Source organism: Heterocephalus glaber, unplaced genomic scaffold (genome assembly GCF_053883595.1).
Source record: "Heterocephalus glaber isolate CG9 unplaced genomic scaffold, H.glaber_assembly_v1.0 deba00001504, whole genome shotgun sequence".
Lineage (NCBI taxonomy): Eukaryota > Metazoa > Chordata > Mammalia > Rodentia > Bathyergidae > Heterocephalus > Heterocephalus glaber.
In genome coordinates, this window is record NW_028258324.1 from 44,031,628 (window position 1) to 44,058,331 (window position 26,704).

The following is a 26,704-nucleotide window of genomic DNA, read 5'->3' on the forward strand; positions in this document are numbered from 1 at the left end:
ACAAATGGTATTAGAACACCTGGTATCTGTATGTAAAAAATTAACCTCAACCCTTTATTTCCATACAAAAAAATAACTTGAAGGGATCTATGAACCTAAATATGAAAGACTAAAACTATAAAACTTTAACAAGAAATTTTGAGGGAAAATGTTCATGAATTTAAGGTAGGCAAGGATTTTCTAGGATACAAAAAACATGATGTATAAAAGAAAAAAATTAATGAGGTGTCATCAAAATTTAGAACTTTAAAAGACATCATTAAAAAAATGAAAAGTAGGGCCGGGGATTTAGCTCAGTGAGTTCGCCGCCTGCTGCACAAGCACAAGGACCTGAGTTCGATTCCTGGTACCAAAAAAAAAAAAGAAAATGAAAAGTAGTCCTTAACCAGAACATATTTATACTACATATAACCTATGACCAGAATATATAAAGAACTCTTACAGCTCATTAATAGACAACTTAATTAAAAAGTAGACAAGAAGATGATAAATGGCCAGTATAGCACAAGGAAAGGTGTGCAACACTAGATCAGAAAAATACTAATCAGTACAATAACAAGATCATACTATACACTCATTAGGGAGATGAAGTTAAAAGTTTTAAAAGAACAAATAGCTTAGGTGTGAACCAGTTAGAACTTTCTAATACTGCTAATGTGAATGTAAAATGATAAAACCATTTTTGAAAACAATATAGGAATTTCTTGTATTACCGTTAAGAACCTATAGTTCTGTTCTTAAATTTTTACTTAAGAGAAATGAAAACACATGCTCACAATAGATTTGTTCGTACAGGTTTATTGTCCCTTATCTGAAATTCTTGGGGCCAGAAGTGTTTCAGATTTTTGGTTTGAAATCCACTTGATCTGCAATGAGGATAGCTACTCCTGCTTTTTTTCCGATTCTTGTTGCATGGAGTATTTAACTTTAACTTTCAGTCTACACGTTTCTTTTTAAATTAAGCGTTTTTCTTGTATGCAGCATATTGTTGGATCTTGGTTCTTGACCCATTCTGCCAGTCTATTTCTTTTGATTGGTTAATTCAGACCATTAACATTGATGGTTATAACTGATACATACTGACTTATCATTGTATGACTTTTTCTTTTTGTTGGATTCTCCTCCTTTGTGTTTAATTTCTTGTCATGCCCAATGGTTTCATTCTGCTTTGCTTCCTGAGGTTATGATCCTCATTGTCTTTTCCTAGGATATTGTATAAAATTTTTCGAGTGCTATTTTTGTATTCATGAAGTTCCTGAAGTGCTATTTGTCATGAAAGTGTCTTATTTCTCCATCAATTTTGAAAGATAGTTTTGCAGGGTACATCAATCTGGGTCGGAGGCTGTTTTCCTTTAGGGCTTGAAATACATCACTCCAAGCGCTTCTTGCCTTGGGGGTTTGCATTGAGAAGTCTGCTGTAATTCTGATGGGCTTTCCTTTGTATGTGATTTGTTTCTTTTCTCTAACTGCTTGTAGAACTTTGTTCTTCTGTTGGGTTTCTGGAATCTTAATAATTATATGCCTATGTGTAGATTTTTTCTTTTATCAAGGCTAGAAAAGTCCTATATGCCTCACTTATCTTTATGTCAAGTTCTTTTCCAGTTTGGGAAGTTTTCTGCCATCCCTTCTCTGAACAGTTTTTTCATGTCATCTGCACACTCTTCTCTTTCTTCATTGACTCCAATCAGTCTTAAGTTATTCTTCTTAGCATCATCTAGCAGCTGTTAGATTGATTTCTCGTGGTCCCTTACTATTTTAAAGAAATTTTTCTTTTCCTGGTCATTAATTGCAATCTTATCTTCTATATCTGAAATTCTGTCCTTGCATTGGCTCATTCTGCTGTATAAACTTTCAATGGAGTTTTTATTCTCCTGGAAATCTGTTTGTATCTCTTTCATGGATTCCATTTGTTTCCTATGTTGGGATTCCATCATGTTCCTCAGCTCCTCCATTTTTTTTTTATCTATGTCTGCTCTAGGTTTATTAATTATGTCTTGCACTATGGACACAATCTCTGCTGTTATCTGAGAAATTATTTATGTCATTTTTTCCAGATCCTCTTTTGTTGCCAGTTCAGGGAGTCCAGGTGGTTAAGTATCAGATTGTTCCATCTTGTTTCCCTTTGGCGTTGCCTTAGGTGATCTGGAAGTCTGCTTTTGACACTTGTTTACGTGTCTTCTCATTTCAACAGATGCAGCTTGCTGTGCCTTTGTTGAGGCAACTTTTTGCTCACCCAATGGTGAGCTGAGAATTGAAGAATTCTCAGCAAGCCACAGCGATGCCTTTTCTCTGCTGCTCACCACTATACTAATTCCTGGGTTCAGAAAGGTGGCCTTCTGGATCCCTGAGCTGACCTTTTGTCTAGTTGGGCTTCTGGATTGGGCCCGTGCACACTTGGGATGGTATCTAGGTGTGCCACTGGCTAGAGCTCCTATGTAGCTGTTGTCTGGGAGGGCCTTTGGCTGGGGGCTGTGCACCCCAGTTCCTGTTGTGTGAGCAAACTTCTGGCTAGGGTCTCTCACACTTACTGATGGTATTGGGGTGAACCTCTGGCTGTTGCCTGTGTGCCTGTGTAGCTCTTTTCCAGGTAGCCCCTTGGCTTGAGCCAGGGTGCCTCAGTCTCTGAAGTTGGGGCAGAGCCCTGGCTGGGATCTGCTTGCAGCTGCACTGCTCTGGTCCACACTGCTGCTCCCCCAATTAAGATGGTCTGGTGTGCCTTTATTGCACAGATTTTCTTCACTTTTCTAGTGAGCTTTAATTTCCATCAATGGGGCTCAGAGAAGCCCTCTTCCTGGTGTTCACTTCTACTCTATCTTCTCAAGCTCAGAACAATTCCCTTTATCACCCCTGCAACTCTGCATTGTGGATCCAGGTAATGGCTCAGCACAGCTGGAGTGGAGGGTGCTGTTGCCCACGAGGCTCACCTTCTTGGCGCTCTTCACCTTCCTTCAATGCAGCTGAGGAGCAGACACAGTTCCACACAGGAACCCCCACAATTCCACAGGGCCACAGCGACAACCCCCAACCATGTGCAAATACTGTGATTACCCCATTTTGATACATCTTTTACAAGAATTTATCATGAAAAAATAATATAAAATCAATAATCGTTAAAACATATGTAGCCCTTTTAACTTTACAAAAAAATTCATAGAAGGAAAGTGAATTTTGGGAAAAAATATACTATGTATACAATCTGGACTGTAATCAGAGGCCACCAAAAATGCATACACACTTCAGGCAAAGCAAAATAATAAATGTCTGGAAGCTAATGGCTACCATTTTGAGCACCTCTTGTAATTGTAGAAGCCGAAGGTAACTTGTATTAATCTCATGATATCTCAATAAATTTAGTATTAAAATACTTCTACAAGTTTTTCTTTTCCTGAAGTGTGGATACATTTCTGGTGGATATCTTTTAAACAAAAATATATATCATCATGAAATGATTTTAAGTGCTAGTATTTAAATACTGAAATGATTCATTATACCTTTTAGTTTTGCTCTTTTTGAAACACACAAAATCTAATGTTTGTATAGACTGAATCTAAACTGAATTGTGAGGTGTCAATGTTTACATAATTTAAAAGCTAATATTATTATCTTGTTTGCCCATTTGGAGAACCAAATGTTTAAGTATCATAAGTATGTTTAAGTATCACAGTCTTAACCCTCAAATATATTATTTGTGATCCATGACTTTCCTAAATAGTGACCAAAAAAATTGAGTAAATGAGACTTACTACTGGATATTTTAAATAAATAATCACGTAAAATTCTTGGATCTAAGAAACAAAGCAGATTTGCTAATTGAAAGTATTTACTTCGGTCTTATTAAAAATAACTTTTAAAGTACATAGATGATCATGGAGGATAGGGTGCATTTGTATAGACACTGTCAATTCATTTCCAGTTTTCAATTTGCAGCTGGCATGCTCAATTGCCCAATTTGCACATGAGGATATAAGAACAATGGCTGCCTCTATCTCTATGACTGTACCAAATGCAGTCATCTTTGAAAATTTAAGCCTAATTATTCTCCATGGCTTTGCTTCAAAGTGGCACTTATTGTTCATATTGTTTGAAATAGCTGCTCAGATGTTTTCTGTATCCAACACAGTGGAGAGGAAAATAGGATTGAAATAATCAATTTTATCAGTGTCACACTTTTATTTTAAATTGGTAATGTTACACAAGTTACAGATAATTTAATCTCATTTTTCATAACCAAATTGTCCAGTATGATTACCTTAATGATATATTTGAGTTGCAATATGATCAGTGTGCTTATAGGTTACTTGGGTAGAATAGATCAATATTCCAAAGCAAAATGAAATATGTACTGGAAAAATTTTATCATTTATTTTCATTATGAATAATATTTTTGTTCTATGAATGTAGTAATATTTTAAATCATTCAAATTGCATAAAAATATTTCACTGAAAAAGCTGATACCTGCAACCTTTAGGTAAATGACATTTTCTCATAAATCTGGTGTATATCTGTTCAGGAACAGGCTGGTAGAGGAGTAGGCTAGATCAAGAATATACATAAGAATATATATGTGCACACACATACATATATGTGGAGATATATAGATATATTCTAAATACAGGGGTTTAACATGATGAAATCCATGTCTTATTAACTCATTTATGTTTCTCCCAATAAGTGCTGAAGGAATGCTTTCAGGGGCCAGGTCAACTTAATTTTCAATCAGGCAGACATATCATCTTAATAACTGGAATCACACCATGCTGTCATCTTATGTCTCTCTCCCATTTACAATGCCTCCAAACTCCCACCGATGCTTTAATCTACCACACTGGGCCCAAATCCTCCCACAAACCACCTTTTTAGATAGTCTCACTCTCAATTCAATTACTACTAAACCTTTTGTAATTATCTACTAATTATCTTTCCATCCAGAATCCCCGATTATTTCATGGAACATCTATTAAATAGTCATTAAACTACCTTGTGCATTAAATCTTTTCTAAAAAATTTCTGCCACATGTTCACATTAACTGAAACTCACCTTTCCTTAGACACACCTTTCTCCAAATCACTTTCCAAAGAAAGTAGGTTCTTTTGCACTCCTTTTCACTCACCAAGAAAAGAGGAAAAATTTCTTCCTATTTGCTCCTGTGTGATGGTTTCAGAATATTGTTCCACTACCATCATACAGCAAAGTCCCCTACTAAATGTCCCTACTCTCTACTTATTTCCTTTACAAATATTTAGAATCCTCTTCACCCTGAATATCATCAATCTGCTCAATATTTGCCACATTTCTAGCTGATAATACTGGACACTTCAATATCCATTTTTACCTGCTATTCTTGTACTGAAGATCCTCCAACACAATGGCTACTATGAATATACATCTTCAGCCACCCCACCATTATGAGCAAACCTTGCATGTAAGCAGAATTCTGAATGACTATACCTTCATACTCCCAAACTCAGAGTTTCTCAGTACTAGCTTTAATCACCTTTTCTCTCCCCTCTTAGATCACCTACTATTGTGATGAAATAAAACAAAGGAGTTTTCTAAAACTCCATGCTGAATAACCCAAGTGGGCCTTTATGGCTTTTCAGCAATCCATTCTTTTGTTGCTGGTATATTCCACTCATGTTGCTGATAAACTCCCACAAGGGCTACTCCAAAACTTCTCCAATCCCAAGAACTCAGTGTTATCCCATTTTTTTCTTTCAGCTGACCAGATGATATTGGCTTCAATGTTACTAAAAATATTTGATATCTTCCTATTACCATTTTCTGTAACATCCTACCTCATTGCTTGTCAAATACAACCACTAAAATTTACTTTTGTTGCCATGTGTTTTTCCCTCTATCTTTCTTGTGTCAGAGAAAATGTATTTCTTCTCTAGAGAAGGCTCCTTTAATGAATGACCTCTTCAAGGACCACATCCTAACAACAGATACATCTCTCATATACATCTTCAGTCTCTCTTTTGCTTGCATATCCATCCCTCAGGCTATAAACTTGCTCGCGTAATTTCTGCAATTCTAAAATACAATATAATAAAGTCTTTTCTTGAGCCTGTAGGGCTTTTAACATGTCATCCTCTGCTCTTATGTTCACTGCAAAAATTGATCTTATTTATTCCCTGACACTCTTTCCTCTTAAACTACTTGCAATCCATTTCCACTTCTAATAATGACCCAATTATTAAATTTAGATTTTTTAAATTCTCATTTCCCTATATATTTTAAAGTGATTTTTCAGATAATTTATCAAAGTATTTTCATGTGTATCATGTGAAGTAATTAAAAATGTGATAAATTTACAAATGCAGTAACAGAGGTTCAGAAATTTTAAGTGTCCTACCTAATATTATAGGGTTAATTGTTTGAGTTAGAATTTTAATCTATGGAGTCTAAAACAAGGTTTCCCAACCTCAGCACCATCAATATCTCGGGCCAAATAATTCTTGTTGGGCTGTCCAGTGCATGGTAGGATATTTACCAGTACCCCTGGCCTGTATTCACTATATACTTTTAGCAAAAACAAACAAACACTCTCGGTTATAAGATCTGAAAATACCATTGGTCATTGCCAACTGTCTCCTAGAACACAAAATTGCCCCCTTGAGAAACAGTAGTCTAAACCAATACTCAGTGCTTTTTCACTACAGGATTTATTGGACAATATGACATCTCCATATTTTCTAAAAATGTCCTCTTTTACTTCCATCTTCTATGAAGCCATACTACTTTGATTTTGCTCCTGCCATTCTTTTTCTCCTCAGTCTGTCTTCTCTGGAAAGTTGGCAAATTATCTTAGAACAAGCTTAAGAACTTCCATTACAAAACCTGGGCATTGGCCCTGACAAGATGTTGAGTTGCTTCATCTGTGCAAATGGAATAATAAACTGCCTCTTAAGCATACAAGTGTTTAGTGAAAGACAAGGAAATACAGCTAATCTGAGTCTATAAACTTGTATTTCTAATTATGTTTACCTCATCCTTGATTAATTTTCATATTTTGTTTTATAATCTACATGATGTTAGAACATTTTTATGTATATAAATAAATAGAAGTGCAAGGGTAGGAATCCCATACTCAAAATATAGTCTTTTGTGTTTGCTATATGATCAAGACATTTTGGAGACAACTTGTGCTATAGTCTATTCACTAAAAACACACTACATATTTGAACAAGATCAACCATTGTAAATCTTTACCTTATTCTTCCTATCTCCCTGCTCAAAATCTGACATGGAACAGGAAATTCCATCCACCAAGAAAAACACATCAAGAGTCCTAAGACTAGTATACAAGGCCTTCTACCTCCTCCCCAGTCTCACGTTTCAGACCCACCTTCTGCGGCAACCCTGGTCCATGCTTTCCCTCTCCTTCTTAATTAGGATGTTTGGGCAGACAAGGATTATGATTTATTAATCATTTTACCTACAAGTACACCAAGTATATTCTTAAACACTGTATTTGTAGAACTAAGCTACTATTTTAAAACACATATTGTTCATATACTGTGATTATAACAAAATACATTTTTACTATAGTTTCGATGCACATCTTTCACATTAGATGAAGACCTTCTTGAAACTAAGTACAACTCACTATAAGACCAAAACAGCCTTCAATAAAGAGTATTAAATAAGTAAGCCAACAGTCACACAGTCAATAATCACATTCTCAGCGTATTATACTTGCAATATCTGAGCATGACAGCAGAAAAATGAAAAACTAAAAGTAGATTATAAATCTCCTGACCCCCTATTATAGAAACCTACCTTACTAAAGGAATGATACTACAGAATAAAAACGTGTTTCTGACGCCAATTAGAACCACTGAGTAAGCTGTTTATAGATGCCAATCGACACCATGAAACTTTAATATTAGGTATATAAAAACAAAGCGCTGTGTAAGTTAAAACTTAGAAATTCACGAATTTTGTGCTAATGGATCCAGAAATAGAACAGTTTTCTTTATATAAATGCACTTTTCTGGTTTTAATCTTAACAAAATGCAATGTTATATTTTTACAAAGCTGAGAAAAGAAAAAGCAAATATATACCTGGGAAAAAAGTATTTTTTGTTGATGTTTTATTTTATATTGTTTTAGGTATCTTCATATTTGAAATCAACGTTATATGAATAATTACTATTATTACTGAAGCATAATATAGAGCATTAAGCTAATGTGAAATTATATGAAAATAGAAATAAAGTCTATCATTTGTTATATCAAATAACATTGGTTTTTACCTTAATATAGAACTATGTAGTTTTATTTCATATACTTTAAATCAGCACTGAACTAAATAAAAAATATCTAATTGGAATTTGATGAAATACAGGATGGAAAAAAATCAGCATCAAGTAAATTTTTAAAAATCAAATTATAGGTGAAAGCAAAAATATACATAAGCACTGAAGGCTGCATATTAACTTACAAAACTGAATAAGAAATGTAATATTATGTAAAATCTAAATTAGTAGATGCCTTAATATGGAAGATAATGTAAAACATAAAAATAATTATATATCCTTGCAAAAGAAAAATAATATATATCTTATATTTTAAAATAATTTATATCTTTGTGCATAGCAAATTGACTGAGAATTAAATGGCATCTTCTTACCTTAATAGTAGTACCGTTATTTTGTGAAATCATATGTGACTTATTACTCAAATTGGCCACTTTTCCAGATTTCCAATGATATCCACTTGACCTTCAATATACATAAATAGGACAAAATGTAATTACTAAAAGCATTTCTCATTCTAATAAAAACAAATACATTTTCTCTGTTTCAGGAAATAGAAATTCAGATATTCATATATAACAAACAAGGACAAAATGAAAATGAAATACTAATAATTCTCCGGTATCATCAGTAATTTTAAAATATCACTCATATTTGTGACTTTTGTGAAAGAAAATTAAAAATGAAATGTCCAGACCCATCTGAAAAATTCCAATTTTTAACATAAACAGTGAAAAAAAAAGTAGTTTTACTTATTTACAGGAAACTTTACAGATCATCATGCAGTTTTAAAAGCTGAGCATCCACAAATGTAAACAGGAAAAGGAAGCAAAATCATACACACAAATATTCATCACATCTGCTAAATGGTAAATTTCCTGGTAAGATTTCAAATGACCTCCACATTGTAAGGTGACAGAGCTTGCAAAGAAAGCAAATTTTAGTTTTACAGTTTTCAAAGTACATATAGTTGTCCTTCACGAACTGTTTTTAAAGATCGTTTGAAGATACAAAAATGGGAAGTCCAATTCCCACTTTAAAATAATGAGACAACAATTTGTTCAAGACCACACAGATAACAAAGCCAAAAATTATAACTGTGGGCTTCTATCTTCTTGACCAGTGAATGGTAAGTTCTCATTCTGCTTATGGAAATACTACATGTGAACCTCAAAAAAGACTTAAGTATTATGAAAACTCAGTCAGTTAGAATGTTTTTGTTTGTGTGTTTGTTTGTTTTTAATCTAGAAAAGGTTCTATAGTTAAAGAAAATTCACTTGTAGAGCTGATTTGAGGAACTCTGATTTGCAAAGTAAAAATCAATGAAAGAAAAGAATTGTCCAATGGATCATGAAGAGAAAAGCAGTAGGACACAATAAATTTCATTGATGTGACATTCAATATGATATGGCTTGATTATAATAATATTCTACTTATGGAAAGACTATCTATGTGGGTCATGCACATTTTTAATGAAATGAACACTGGATAAATACTACTGATCCAGTAATAAATATATTTGAGAATTCTTTAATGTTTCAGAAAGTACTTTATAGGTGCTCATGACTTTGAGAACTAAAAAAATAAACTTAATACACAAAAGAACTTGGTAATATTTAGTATAGCAAACATACATGAAACAAACACTATCTTACTCTTTAGAAGAAGGTTATGAACTGTGGAATCCTATTTGGAAGACAATTTTTCAGTATATATCATAACACAAAACACACTTACATCTTGACATAAAATTACATAGGAGGAATTTAGTCCACAAATGCCTTTGCCTAAAAGCAAAACTGCATGGTGCAGTATGACGCTGGAAGCATTTATAATTACAAAATACTGGAAAACTAATAGAAACATAAAAATAAATGCTATTATATTCAAGAGATTTAGATAGGTCATTGTGTGCTGATGAGACCAGAGTACTAAGATTATTTAGTAATATATGAAATAATTTTCATAATTTTATAGATAATATCACACTTGTAAAAGAAAAAGTAACAAATGTACACACAACACACACATTCCTGCATATATGGGCATATATATATATATATATATATATATATATATATATATGCAAAGAGAGAGACAGAGAGACTTATATAAAGAAAGAACTTTTGTGAGAAAAAATATTGTAATCATTAAAACAGGTACAAGAAATTACAATGAGTGAAATTGAAAATGTAATAAAAAATTTACCAACAAAGAAAAGCCCAGATCCTGATGGCTTCACTGCTGAATTCTACAAGACATTTAAAGAAGAACTATTGCAATTATTCTTTAAACTCATCAATGAAATTGGAAGGGAAGCAATACTTCCAAATTCATTCCTGGGAGCAAGTATTACTTTGATTCCAAAACCAGGGAAAGACCCAACCGAAAAAGAGAAGTACAAGTCAATCTCCCTAATGAACATAGATGCAAAAATCCTCAACAAGACACTGGCAAACAGAATACAGAAGATCATCAAGAAGATCATACACCCTGACCAAGTCGGATTTATCCCAGGGATGCAAGGATGATTCAACATGCATAAATCAATAAATGTAATACACTATATTAACAGAGCCAAGAACAAAAACCATATGATCATCTCAATAGATCCAGAAAAAGCATTCAGCAAAATCCAGCACCCATTCATGATAAAAATCCTACAGAAAACTGGAATAGAAGGTCTTTATCTCAACCTGATTAAGGCTATCTAGGAAAAACCAACAGCCAATATCATACTAAATGGTTAAAAACTGAAAACTTTCACACTAAAATCAGGAATAAGACAAGGATGCCCACTATCACCACTCCTGTTCAATATAGTTCTGGAAATATTAGCCACAGCAATTAAACAAGAGAAAGAAATAAAAGGAATAAAGATAGGAGAGAAAGAAGTTAAACTGTCAGTATTTGCTGATGATATGATACTTTACATAGAAGACCCAAAAAAATCCACCAAAAGAATTCTAGACTTAATTGACAGATTAAGCTGGATACAAGGTCAACACTCACAAAACAATAGCCTTCCTATACACAAATAACAGACTCACTGAGAAGAGAAATTAGGGAAAACTACCTCTTATAATAGCATCCAAAACAATGAAATATCTAGGAATCAATATAACATAGGAAGCAAAAGACCTCTACACTGAAAACTACAGCACTCTGAAAAAAGAGATCGAAGAGCTTATAAGAAAATGGAAAGACATCCTTGTTCTTGCATAGGAAGAATCAATACAGTGAAAATAGCCATACTTCCAAAACTGCTATATAGATTTAATGCAATGCCAATTGAAATTCCAACAATATATTTCACAGAACTAGAGAAAACAATCCAAAAATTCATTTGGAACCAGAAGAGACCCAGAATACTAAAAGCAATTCTAGGCAATAGAGACATGGCAGGGGGTATCACAATCCCCAACTTGAAACTATACTACAAAGCCAGTGTGATAAAAACAGCATGGTACTGGCAAAGAAACAGACCCAAGGATCAGTGGAATAGATTAGAAGATACATAAACATACTCCAGACATACTCAGCCACCTCATCTTTGACAAAGGAGCCAACCACCCTCATTGGGGGAAAGATAGCCTATTTGATAAATGGTGTTGGAAAAACTGGATTTCAACCTGCCAAAGATTAAAACTAAACTCATATCTGTCACCATGCACTAAACCATGCACTAAGATTGAAGTGGATTAAAGATCTAAATATTAAAACATAAACAATGAACTTGCTGGAAGATAAGTTAGGTAGACTGTTGAAGACATTGGCATAGGAACAACTTTCTGAACAAAACCTCAGTAGCACAGGAACTAGCACAAAGAATCAACAACTGGGATCTCACCTTATTAAAAAGCTTCTGCACTGCAAGAGAAACCACCAACAGAGCTAACAGACAACCTACAATGTGCGAAAAAAAATTTAGCAGCTGTTCCTCAGACAAAGGACTACTATCTAGAATCTATAAAGAATTGAAAAAAATCAGATTCCCCAAATTCAAAGACCCAATTCAAAAACGGGCATCTGAAATGAACAGACATTTCTCAGACTAAGAAGTAAAAGCAGCAAATAAACATATGAAAAAATGTTCAACATCATGGGTCATTCGAGAGATGCAAATGAAAACAACACTGAGATTTCACCTCACCCCAGAAACAGTGACTGCTATCAAAATATCAACCAATAACAAATGCTGGCAGGGGTGTGGGGAGAAATGAACCGTTCTCCATTGTTGGTGGGAGTGAGGACTGGTGCACCCACTGTGGAAATGAGTATGGAGATACCTCAAAAAACTAGGACTAGAGGTCCCATTTGACCCAGCTATTCCCCTGCTGGGTATCTTCACCAAAGAATTAAAAGAATCATACCACAGCGATATATGTGCACCCATGTTTATAGCGGCACAGTTTGTAATAGATAAAGCTTGGAAACAGCCCAAGTGTCCATCAACTGGAGAGTGAATAAAGAAAAGGTGGGGGTTTTTTTAATAAAATGGAGTACTACTCCGCCATAAAGAATGAGAAACTAAATACATTTATAGCTAAATGAATGCATATTGAGGCATACCCTTAAGTGAAATAAATAGAACACACATGTGTAAATACCAAATAGTTCCTCCAGTGTGAGAAACTGAAAGCATAAATAAGGACTAAAATGATTAAAATGAATAATTGATCATTTGAAATAGGAGGAAAAGGTGCAAAAGGGTAGGGGAAATGGGAGGGGAAGGGAAAGGAAAGAAGGGAAAGGAAACATTATGAGAAAAGGAAAAAATGGAAACAAAATCTTTGTAAATAGGGAAGGGTGGAGGGGATTAAGGGTGCATAGGGAATGGGGAAAAAATAAGAACCAAAATACATCATGTACAGGTACAAGCACCCAATGATAAATGTAAAAGTATTGTATACCTAAAAGGTACCAATAAAAGAATTTAAGCCAAAAAAAAAAAAAAAAAAAAAAAGCACACAACCAGGTACTAGAAAATGAGCTGAGAGTTACCCTGGAGCTAGGATACAATTTCTGTCACATAACTATCAATTCTATTTAGCTATTATCATCTTTATTATTGTTATAATAAAACAGTAGTCTCAGTTAAATTAGTGCAGATATACAATTATAATATCAGTGGATTCTCATGAATAAAAGCTAGCTAGAATTTGCTAAAAGTGTCCCAAACTTATTTCTTGGTTTCAATGATTCTGATGCATGTAATTATACATGTCTGCCCCCAAAAGCCTTTGAATAAGTAAAATAGCCCTCAGCATTAACTTCTTTTATGTGCTGTTGAAAGCATTCATCTGTGAGCAAAAGAAAAAGTTTTTATTGCTGTCCACAAGCTTCCAGTTCATAAATCATTGAGAAGCATAATGTAAGAAGATAAATATGATAAGACAAAAAGTTTCAGAAGAAACCAAAAAAAAGCAATGTGACAAATATAAATGGTAGAAAATGAAGCATATTAAATGGAATTTACCATTCCTTGTTCGAAAGGAAAAACTGAAAATGATCACATACCAAACATTTTCCTAGGCGTAAAATTAATATATACTTCTTTATATAATTTAGTTTATTCTTCAGAAATTCTCTGAAAAATTTACCCACTTTATTTGCTCCTTTTCTCTATTCCTTGATGACTGGAATTCTTGTAATTTCTTTTCCATCTTTTGGTTCTCCAATTCTAATTGTAATTTTTCCATTCGCAGTTCTTGAACATTTCTGAATGTGTGAGATTTAAATGTAGAGTGTTTATTAGAAGCAAACAAACAAATAGAGCCTAAAACAAAATAACTTCACATAATTTTTTGCTCTTAGATTAAAATTATCAATAGCTAAATAATGAACTGTTTAAACTACTCCTTTGTATTTCTTTAAATATGGTTATAAAGTTAGCATTTGCATTTTATTAATATTCCCTTCAATCCATGTATCCCTTCAAATCTTACAAACTGTTTTTCCTATTCCATTGCTATGGGTTTAAAATCATAATTCATTTTATGTATGAGCCACATCTTTATATATGCAAATATCTATTACACAAAAACTAGAAAATTATTTTCCAATTTCTGTACTGTCTGGCATTGACTTTCTCAGATAGAAGCTAACTTAATTATTTAGCTTTTATTACCTATCATTAGTTTAAATATTTTTCTTCATTATTATCTTAGTGTTCTATCATAACCGTGTAGCATGAACACCCATAAACACCGTGACATGGAACCAAACTAAGCACCTCTAATCTTGAATGCTCAGGCAGAAAGATCACAAGTTCAATCATAGTCCATCCCAAAACAAACAAAATAAATAAAAAGGGTCTGGGTTGTAGTTCTGTAAGAAGATCCTAAATTCAATCTTGAGTAACACACACTAACATACACACACACACACACACACACACACACACACACTCAAAGGGGATAAGAAAAGGGAACTAAGTTATAAAAGTTGCAAGCCATCAAAAACACCAAGTGAACTAAGTTTATGTTTGTAAATCTATACAAAACAGAGATAGTTCAAAAGGGATAGGAGGCAAAGGTGGTCCAGAGGGTTCAGATAACCAGGCCATGATACAAAGAGAGAGTCATTACTTTTATTATGTAGTCTTCAAAAAGAGAAATTCATCTCTTACTACCCACAACCACTGTGAATGTGATAGGAGATGGGACATGATAAATCTTCCAGTACAGAAAGGAATACAGACAAGCATGGAGCCATTGAAACACAGAATTATGGTGCTACCATTAGAGAGAAACAAGGCTACCCAGATACACAGAAAGGGCACATGCTTCAGCCCTGAGACTCCAGGAACAATTCCTAGAGTAAGCAAAGTCTGACCTGAGACTTGAAGGATAAAAGGACTGAGCCAGCCAAAGGGACATGAAAAGCGTATCTTTAAACATAAGAGCTAGAAAGGCAGGCAAGGCCAGTGAGGAAAGCTAAGGCTAATTCTGGAGAGACCACATCAGCACAACAAATACAAGAGCTGAAAATAAGATTGAAATGAGTTGGAGCCTGGAAAGAGGTAGAAAGGAGTGGGAAAACATTAAAATGTTGGACAATCTGTGGATAATTCTGAAGACAATGTCAAATGAAAAAAGCTTGGGAAATGAAAATGGTGACAAACAGAACTCCATAGAAATTAGAATAGCACTGATGCTCCTATCTTGATTTCTGTGGGCTTGTGGATCATGGATGACCAGGAAGATTTTTAGGCTAGGAGCTGGTATCACTCTCCCCAAGTTAGATCTTGCCTTTCTCTCTAACTTGGTTCTATAAATGTTAGCCAACTGGATATGTCTAACAGGTCCCCAAACTATGTAATATGTGTGCCTTTACAAAAGTTTCATCCAAGAACTATCCAATTGCATTTCTCTGATAAAACTTGGATACATCATCACTCTTGCCCAAGTGGTTTGAAATATGTTGTCTTAGACCTATGTGTCTACACATCACACCTTGCTTCAAATTATCTTGTCAGTGTAATTAAACTTCTTCACATACTCTGCAACTTTCCTGAAGGCAGACTGGACATCCTTCTATTATATCCACTACTCCCTAATGCAGTGTGTAGAACATGTATACTTAATGTTTTTGAATGTGTATTTATAGGTATAGATATATTGAGTTTTGACATATCATTGAATTAAACAATGCATGTCCCGTGTCCCATTCTCTTTTGGTAAAAAACAAAATGATAGTGCTAGCACTTACATAGGTCCCTTTTTGACAAAAAAAAAAAAATGGTACACCTAATAATGACAATGTCATCTATTTGCTTAACACTTTCCAATTCTCAAAATGCCTTTTTTTTTTTGACCTTTGAGAGAGAATCTCACTATGTAGTTCAGGATGGCCTCAAACTCTAGGCAACCCTGCTTCAGCCTCTTAAGTTTTGGAATTACAAATGGTCACAACCACAACCAGTTAAACAATGCTTTTATACTTAATTATGCTTAATAGTGAAGACAGCATTATGAAAACACCAAAGACATTAAATGAACACATGACTATTGATCAGGACTACTGACCTGCATCAAGGAACTTAAAAACTAAAATTAAAATTGATTATACATTTTGGTCTTCATTTACACTTTCAGTTTCTCACACCAGAGAAACTATTCAGTATTTACACGTGTGTCCTATTTATTTCACTTAAGAGTGTGACCTCAATGTGTATCCTTTTAGCTATTCTCTAGTTTATCTTTCTTTATGGCTGAGTAATATTCCATTATATATATATATATATATATATATATATCTTCTTTATCCAGTAACCAACTGATGGACTTTGGGGCTGTTTCCAAGATTTAGCTATTACAAACTTGCCCTGCTATAAACATAGGTGTGCATGGGGAAGTGAGGGGCAGGGTAAGGGAAAGGAAAGAAGGGAAAGAAAAATATATGAGAAACAGAAACAAAACAGAAAGTCTTTGTAAACAGGGAAGGGTGGAGAGGTTGAAGGGAGGACAGGGAAATGGGGAAAAATAAGAACCAAGATATATCATGTACAGGTACAAATTCCCAATGATGAATGTCATCATATCATATAAGTGTACCAATAAACTTAATGAATTAAAAAACACTAAAAATTGACACTGTCCCCAACCTATGCTGGCTGGCTCAAAGTGGTATCAGAGAGGAAGGCCCTAAAGATTTCCAGTGACTCTTGGTATTCTCAAAGGGAACAGCATGCTGATCCCTTCTGTACCCATGGACCTTCTCAAGAAAGGCACAGAATACTCAAAATTGCCTGGCTTTGGCTGAATGCATCTCCCAGTCAATCTGAGTACAGAAGATATTCTTCCTGGAATGATGTATTCAGCATAGTGTTCTTTATGCAAAAGGCTAAGACAGTAACTTAAAGACTTCCTACTCTAATTTCAGTGTCTCTCTAAATTTATGGGTGATTCTTTTTAACTTTGAATAAAGATCATAAAAATATTTTTTAATTTTTTTTGTATTACCTTGACAGTAAGTTAATCTAACCTTTATTTATAAATTTTCACTCTGATTCTTATGGAAAAATTTTTTTTGTCTTCATTATAAAAATTATTACTGATAATAATATGTAAAACATACTCTATTGTAGATAAAAATACAGCAATGTGAAGAAAGTGGAGATAAGAATTTATGAAATTTGAGTTTAAGCATCTCATATAAAAAGGATAATTTAATATACAATATATAACACTTTAGCAACTATTCCTACTTAAGAAATAAATATATATGTACTTACTTATATTTTAGTTTTACAGAATTTCCAGTTTTTCCCCATGGAAGAACTACAAAATCTTTGGTGTTCATGATTATTGTTAATATTGGTAAAAAAAATATTCCACTTAGTGAAAATAATTTTTCTGAAAAAGCACCAAAGAAAAAGAATTATGCCAGAGGTAGATAAGTGTGAGTTACAAATTCAAAACTACACATAATTCAGAAAAACTATAAAAACAGAAATCTTTATGAGGAAGAAGTCTGAATCAAAGGTTAAATAGCAAAAAAATGTCATATATATTAAACATAAGTTATATAAGTATAATATATCTGATTACACCAAAATTTCAGGAACATTTATATATAACAAAAGACTGGGGAAATATTCTATAAAGGTAAAGAATGTATTTATTAAGATAAGATAAAGCACACATTCTAGTTCTTTCTATCATTAAGCTTATAAAAGTCTATCTACAGTCATATGCTCCATTGAAATGTTTCAGAAAATGGCAGGCCACATATTCACCCATGATCCTTTAAGATTATTTCATCTATTGACATCATACCCATCTTAGTTTGAGTAAAAACACTCTACCATGTTTCCCCAATGAAAAAAAATCACCTAACAACGTCTGTTCTTAGAACATACAATGAATTAATATATATCAAGTATTTTTTCTTATTCAAAAATCATATACAAAGCTGTATATTGAAAAGAGAAGAACCTTTTAGATATAATCCAAAGCCAAAAGAACCATTTTTTACATATATGGTAATATAAAATGAGAATTAGGTATGCAATAATTACTGAAAGGCATTCTAATATCCTCATTTATCCAAGAAAATTTCAATGGTTCTCTTTGCTTAGATCTGAAATTATCATATTTCACAAAGAATTTTTCATTGAAAAATGAAATAAAAAGGATTTTCTTTTTAACTCTGAGCTAACCAGTAAATTGAATTACTCAAAACCCTGTTTCCTGAGTATCCCAATTCTTCATGGTTCTATAATTTACTCTCTAATGCTAAATTTCTAAGTCATATGAACAGCCCCTAGATTTTTATATGAATAAAAATTTCTAACTTCCAAAATCTCTTAAATATGATAAAGGTCATATTCTTAAATTCCCAAGTCATTTGATGCTGTTAGAGTATATATGGGTTCCTAAGCACTCAGAACCCCAATAACATTCATTAAAGTTCTGCTACTTTCAAGGCACCATGCTGAGAGGCATGGAGAAGTCATAGCCTCAAGAGATTTGTTTTCTGGACTCAAATGGCTTAGAGTCAAATAGCGCATAGAAGACGTGTATATAAAACCATAAAATAAGGTAAAACTTATAAAGGCCATAAAATTTATAGATGCAATAATATAGAAAGTGAGAGAAAGGAGAGAATTCAAGCTGGCTAGCATTTAGGTGGAGTCTTGAAAGAGGATAGGTAGCTTCTTGGTGAAGGTATAATTTGGCTGAACATTCAGTCCTATGGGGGAAAAAACTCTTGAATGGGTGTTTATAATTAGTTCAGTTTGTTTGGTGTACAGGGCACATGGAAGAAAAAAATAAGCATAAGTTTAGATAGAAGCAGAGGCTCGATAATGACTAGCTTACATGACAAGTTCAAGTATTTGGAATTTATTTTGTAAGTAGTGACAATCAGTGAAGTTCTAGTGGGAAAAACAGAAACCAAGACTACACACTTTGCTCTAAGACTTATGTAGGATGGCACAAAAATTGCATTGAACAAATGGAAGTCTACCTAACCAAATGTGTAGTTCAATTTTGTTCTCTTAGGAGACCATTGATAATTTCAATAGTGCAACTAATGATGGAAACACTTTGGAATGGGTCTTTTATAACTGTGGGGAGAGATCATCAAATACTAAACAAATATATGAATCTATTTTGGTGTGCTTCATTTAAAAATAGAAATGGGATAAATTATTGGCCAATGATTCATGTGAGACAAGACTAATATCCAGAATATATAAGGAAGTCAAACAAGTTACCTGAAAAAAACCCCAAGCAATTCAGTTTTTGAATGGAAGGAAGAAGGAGGGAGGATGGAAGGAGAGAGAGATGGAGACAGGTTGATTAATGGGTCTGAGTTACAGTTAGATAGGAGAAATAAGTTCTGGTGAACTAATGCACAACAGAGTGACTACAAATAATGCTAATATACTATATATTTCAAATGAACCTGGAAGAAATGATTTTAAATGTTTTTACAACAAAGAAATTGTAAATGTTTGAATATTATAAAATGTATATATGTATCACATTGCATGGTACCTCATAAATATGTAGAGCTTTTTGTGAATTAAAAGCAAATAAATGCTCAATATTACTAGTGATCAAGGGAATGTAAAACTAAACTACAATGAGTCATGTAACCCAATTAAAATGTTTTATCTAAAAATAGAAAAAGCTTTGGAACCACTGCCAGTGGCTGACTGACTGGCCCTAATAAGAGGCTTTGAAACAAAGGAAGAAACTCCAGTTTTGGGAGAATTTAAGAAACACTAGTTACAGGTAACTGTTCTATCAGATATTAAAAGATTAAAAAGTTTTGGTACCTCTGCTTCCAGCACAGAGGAGGAGGCTTCCAGGCTGCCATACCACCGCCCCCAGTTCAGAGGAGGAGGCTTCTGGGACACTGTACCATTGCTCCCAGTGCAGAGAAGGAGGGTTCTGGGCCACTGTACCACTGCTCCCATCTCAGAGGAGGTAAGCCATGCAGGCACCAGAAGCACCGTCCTCCCCCCACCCCCTGTCAAAATGAGAAGACATGTAAACAAGTCTCAAAAACAGACTTCCAGATCACCTACAGCAATCCCAAAGGGAAATGAGATGGGACATTTTGGTACTCAACTACCTGGACTCCCTGAACTGGCAACAAAAGAGGATCTGGAAAAAATGAAATCAGAAATAATTTCTCAGATAACACCAGAGATTGTGTTCATAGTGCAAGACATGATTAATAAATCTAGAGAGGAGCTGAGGAACATGATGGAATCCCAACACAGGAAACAAATGGAATCCATTAAACAGATGCAAACAGATTTCCAGGAGATTAAAAAACTCCACTGAAAGTCTACACAGCAGAATGAGCCAGTGTGAGGACAGAATTTCAGATATAGAAGATAATTGCAATTAGTGACCAGGAGAAGAAAAATTGCTTTAAAATTGTAAGGAACAATGAGAAATCAATCCAGCAGCTGCTAGATGATGCAAAGAAGAATAACATAAGACTGATCTGAGTCAATGAAGAAACAGGAGAGAGTACAGATGACATAAAAAAACTGTTCACAGAGGTGATGGCAGAAAACTTCCCAAGCAGGGGAAAAGAACTTGACATACAGATAAGTGAGGCATATAGGACTCCAACTAGATTTGATTAAAAAAAAATCTACACATAGAAATATAATTGTTAAGATTCCAGAAACTCAACAGAAGAACAAGTTTCTACAAGCAGTTAGAGAAAAGAAATAAATCACACACAAAGGAAAGCCCATCAGAATCACGGCAGACTTCTCAATGCAACCCTAAAGGCAAGAAGAGGTTGGGTTGACATATTTCAATCCCTAAAGGAAAAACTGTCTCCAACCCAGATTGATGTACCCTGCAAAACTATCTTTCAAAATTGGTGGAGAAATAAGATAGTTTCACGACAAAGAGCACCTTATGAACTTCATGAATACCAAATCAGCATTCCAAAAAATTTTAGACAAAATCCTAGGAAAAGACAATGAGGATCACAACCCCAGGAAGCACAGCAGAATGAATCTATGGGGCATGACAAGAAATTAAAAGCAAAGGAGGAGAATCCAACAAAAAGAAAATGCCATGAGAATGATAAGTCAATATGTATCAGTTATAAACATCAATGTTAATGGTCTGAATTCACCAGTCCAAAGAAATAGACTGGCAGAATGGGTCAAGAAGCAAGATCCAACAATATGCTGCATACAAGAAACACACTTAATTCAAAAAGGAACTCATAGACTGAACGTTAAAGAGTGGAAAACAATACTCTATGTGACAGGAACCTGAAAAAAAGCAGAAGTAGCTATTCTCTTTGCACATCAAGTGGATTTCAAACCAACATTGATTAAGAGAAACAAAGAAGGACACAACATTCTTGTAAAGGGAACGATCCAAGAGGAAGAGATGACAATCATAAATATATATGAACCCAACATTACTGTTCCCAACTATATAAAACAAATACTAACAGACATGAAAAGTCATATATGCACTAATAAAATAGTAGTGGGGGACCTCAATACACCAATGTCACAAATAGATCAACTAGACAAAAAATAAGTAATGAAATACTAGAATTCAATCAAAGTCTTGAACAAATGAACTTAACAGATGTTTACAGAGTCTTCCACCCCACAAAATCAGAATACACATTCTTTTCAGCTGCACAGGTGTTGTTCTCCAAAATAGACCACATACTCACTCATAGAACATGTTTAAGTAAGTGCAAAGGAATTGAAGTTATCCCCTGTATATTATCAGACCATAACGCAATTAAACTGGAGATCAATAGCATAAAAAATTGCAAGAACTTCACAAACACATGGAAATTGAATAACACTCTCCTGAACAACCAATGGGTCACAGAGGAAGTTAAAGAAGAAATTAGACAGTTTTTACAAATAAATGATAATGCCAATACAACATATAGGAATCTATGGGACGCAATGAAAGCAGTCTTACAAGGGAAATTAATAGCAGTGAATGCCCACACTAGGAAAAAAGAGCGAGTTCAAATAACCTAATGGTGAATAATAAGTGCCTAGAAAAAGAAGAAAAAGACAAACCCAAAGCTCATACAAGGGATGAAATTATACAGATCAAAGCAGAAATCAATGCAATGGAGACTAAGAGAATAATACAAAAAAAAAAAACGAATTAAAGATTTGTTTTTTGAAAGAATAAATAAAGTTGATAAACCCTTAGCCATCCTTATCAAAAATAAAAGAAAGGAAAGGTTCAAATCCATGCAATTAGGAATGAAAATGATGAAATTACAATGGATCCAGCAGAAATCCAGAGGATTATCAATACCTACTTCAAAAACCTGTACTCTAATAAAATGGAAAGTACAGAAGAAATGGACAGATTTCTAGATACATATGAATTACTGAAGTTGAACAAAGAAGATATGAAAATTCTAAGCACCCTAATTACAATCAGTGAAAGTGAAAATGTAATAAAAAATTTACCAAGAAAGAAAAGCCCAGGTCCTGATGGCTTCATTGCTGAATTCTACAAAATGTTTAGAGAAAAGAACTATTGCCACTACTCTTTAAACTTTTCAATGAAATTGAAAGGGAAGCAATACTTCCAAACTGATTCCTGAAGCAAGTATTACTTTGATTCCAAAACTAGGGAAAAATCCAACCAAAAAAGAGAAGTACAGGCCAATCTCCCTAATGAACATAGATGCAAAAATACTCAATAAGATTCCGGCAAACAAAATACACAGGGTCAAGATCATATACCCTGACCAAACTGGATTTATCCCAGGGATCCAATGATGGTTCAACATACGTAAATCAATAAATGTAATACACTATATCAACAGAGTCAAGGACAAAAACCATATGATCATCTCAATAGATCCAGAAAAAATATTTGACAAAATTCAACATGCATTGATGATAAAAAAACCCTGCAGAAAATTGGAATGGATGGTCTTTCTATCAACTTAATTAAGGCTATCTGTGAAAAACCAATAGCCAACATCATAGTAAGTGGTCAAAAACTGAAAACCTTTACGCTAATATCAGGAAAAAGACAAGGATGCCCACTATCACCACTCCTGTTCAATATAGTTCTGGAAATATTAGCCACAGCAATTAAAAATGAGAAAGAAATAAAAGAAATAAAGATAGGAAAGAAAGAAGTGAAACTGTTCTTATTTGCTGCAGATATGGTGCTCTACATAGAAGACCCAAAAAACTCTGCCAAAAGACTTCTAGACTTTATTGACAGATTCAGTTAGGGTAGCTGGATACGAGGTCAGCACTCAAAAATCAATAACCTTCTCGTACATAAATAACAGACTCATTGAAAGATAAATTAGGGATACAATCCTTTTCACAATAACATCCGAAAAAATGAAATATCTAGGAATCAATCTAACGAAGGAAGCAAGAGACCTCCACATTGAGAACTACAGCACTCTTAAAAAAGAGATCGAAGAACAAACAAGAAAATGGAAAGACATCCCCTGTTCCTGGGTAGGAAGAAACAATATAGTGAAAATGACCATACTTCCAAAACTGCTATACAGATTCAATGCAATCCCAAGTGAAATCCCAACAGCATATTTCACAGAACTAGAGAAAACAATCCAAAAGTTCATCTGGAACCAGAAGAGACCTAGAATAGCAAAAGCAATTCTAGGTAACAGAAACATGACAGAAGGTATCACAGTTGCCAACTTGAAACTGTCCTATAAAGCCCCTGTGCTAAAAATAGCATGGTACTGGCAAAGAAACAGACTTGAGGATCAGTGGAATAGATTAGAAGATGCAGAAACAAGTCTAGACATAACTCAGCTACCTCATCTTTGACAAAGAAGCCAACCATCCTCACTGGGAGAAAGACCTCTTTAATAAATGGTGTTGGAAAAAATGGAGTTCAACTTGACAAAGATTAAAACTAGACGCCTATCTTTCAGCATGCACTAAACTAAAATAAAAGTGGATTAAAGATCTAAATATTAAAACAGAAAAACTAAACATTCTGGAAGACAAGTTAGGTAGAACTCTTGAATCTCATCTTATTAAAAAGCTTCTGCACTGCAAGAGAAGCCACCAACAGAGCTAAGAGACAACTTACAATGTGCAAAAAAAATTTTATCACTCATTCTTCAAAGGTCTTCTATCTAGAATATATAAAAAACTAAAAATAAATCAGACCCCCAAATATAAAGACCCAATTCAAAAATGGGCATCTGAAATGAATAGACATTTCTCAGACAAAGGAGTAAAAGCAGCAAAAAAACATATGAAAAAATGTTCAACATCACTGGTCATTTGAGAGATGCAGATGAAAACAATGCTGAAATTCCACCTCACCCAGTAAGAATGGCTGCTATCAAGAAATCAACCAATAACAAATGTTGGTGGGGTTGTGGGGGAAAAGGAACCCTTCTTCATTGTTGGTGGGAGTGCAGATTGGTGCAATCACTGTGGAAATTAATATGGAGATACCTCAAACAACTGGGGCCCATTTGACCCAGCTATTCCTCTACTCGGTATCTTCCCAAAAGAATTAAAACAGTCATACCACAGTGATATATGAGCACCCATGTTTATAGTGGCACAGTTTGTAATATCTAAAACTTGGAAACAGACCAATTGCCCATCAACTGGAGACTGGATGAAGAATATGTGTTTTTTTATAAAATGGAGTACTACTCAGCCATAAAAAATGAGAAACTAGAGACTTTTATAGCTAATTAGATGCACATTGAGGCTATATTCTTAAGTGAAATAAATATGACACACTTGTGTAAATACCAAATAGTTTCTCTGTTGTGAAAAACTAAAAGTGTAAATAATCAAAATGTATAATTGATATTGTGAAATACAAAGAAAATATCTAAAGGAATAGGGGAAATGGGAGGGAAAGGGGAAAGGAAAGAAGGAAAAGAAAAAATATGAGAAAAGGTAAAACATGGAAACAAAGTCTTTGTAAATTGGGAAGGGTGGAGGGGGTGAAGGCAGGGCAGGGGAATGGGGAAAAAGTAAGAACCAAGATACATCATGTAAAGGTACAAGGTCCCAATGAGGAATGTAACTGTATTGTATACCTAAAATGTACCAATAAACTAAATGGAAAAATAAAAACTTTATATGTAATATTTCAAGATAACTATAATAAAAGAATTCAAAACTTTCCAACACATAGAAATGATTCATGTTTGAGGTGGTGGAAATGCTAATTACCCTGATTTGATCATCACATGTGATATACATGTATGAAGCTATCATACCATTTTTATAAATATGTATAAGTATGTGTCAATTTAATGCAAACTGATAAGGAAAATAGAGAAAAAGAAACCTGAAAATGTTATGCAACAAGATCAACTATTTTATTCATTTAAATTTAGCTCCAAATTATTCAAACTACCTCTAAAATTCAAATCTAACTTCAAAGAGTATGTGTTTACCATCTTAGAGGAAATTGTGAAGGAATTATTCTCTGAAGATAATTTCAAAATGAAATTATAGAAAATAATTTGCATTTTAAGCAACATAGTGGTTGCATCATGGAATTAAGTGCAAATATATTTGGACTTGCAATCAAAAATTATGTATTTACCTATTCTTTTTTGACCTCTGCTACAGGTAGCGAGGCCAGAATGGCAAATATGACATTATCTCATGATTCTGACAGAAGTATCCCAAAAATGCATTTAACTCAGATTTATTTTTCACCATGAAGTCCTGTCAATAAAAGCTAAAATAAATGTCAGAGAGTTAAAACACTCCAGGAATGAAAAACTAAGCTTTGGTTTGTGTTTGAGGAGTGAAGTGATAGCATTTTCAAGTGCAACTCTCTTCTACTGCCTCCAAATTAAGCAATCATTATTATAGAAATTACTTATTTAGTTTTATAAAATAAAGGCTACAAAAGTCACCTTTAAAAAACCTCCCGGAAAAATCTTTCTGAATAACAAGAAGTCGCAACCTTTTCTGATCATATTCAGGAAATCCAACTGCTACCCTTGGATGCCTTCTCAAAAATTCCCATGTTATTATTATCATTGAAAAGATATTTTAAACCCCCATAGTTAATCGCTCTGATTAATGAAAATAATCTTAATTACCCTAATTTTTATTTACACATTGGAATATACAATTTTATTTGTATGTATACATGCATAAAGCCAAGCTGATACACAATGATTGATGACACCTGTACAAAGCATGAAAGAATATTCTCCAAATCTCATTAGAATGAAATTATTCAGATTAATAGCTCTGCTGGTAATGTGATTTAATCAATAAATGGTCTTTTTCAAGGGCATTTCACTTCACTGAATGCAATTAGTAAGGCTTCTTTTCAATTAAATCTTTTCTCAAGTCACACATGTAAGCCAATTTTCCTGTATGGAAAAAAAAAGAAAGATTATAATTGTGAGGCATGCTGTTCTGCCTGTTTCCTTTCCTAAAGCAAAAAGAAAATTAGTCAC

At 33.9% G+C, this 26,704-nt stretch overlaps 1 protein-coding gene across 11 annotated transcripts in view; it reads right to left on the bottom strand.

Annotated features, from left to right (window-relative positions):
• Zbbx (zinc finger B-box domain containing) overlaps positions 1 to 26,704 on the bottom strand; it is a 136,194-nt gene that overhangs the window by 106,061 nt on the left and 3,429 nt on the right. For 6 of the 11 annotated variants that reach the window (XR_015440940.1, XM_087186469.1, XM_087186466.1 and 3 more), the window contains 3 exons: positions 17,502 to 17,622; positions 13,871 to 13,984; positions 8,638 to 8,728 (listed from right to left, as the gene is read on the bottom strand). Coding sequence is in view for 9 of the 11 variants with exons in the window: in XM_087186469.1 (XP_087042595.1) it covers positions 8,638 to 8,728; positions 13,871 to 13,984; positions 17,502 to 17,569 (273 nt within the window). In the remaining 2 variants the exon portion in view is untranslated. Of the gene's footprint in view, positions 1 to 7,350; positions 7,441 to 8,637; positions 8,729 to 13,870; positions 13,985 to 17,501; positions 17,623 to 20,054; positions 22,443 to 25,830; positions 26,618 to 26,704 lie in introns of those variants that run through there. The other 5 variants (XM_087186467.1, XM_087186468.1, XM_087186470.1 and 2 more) reach the window with 5 other exon arrangements.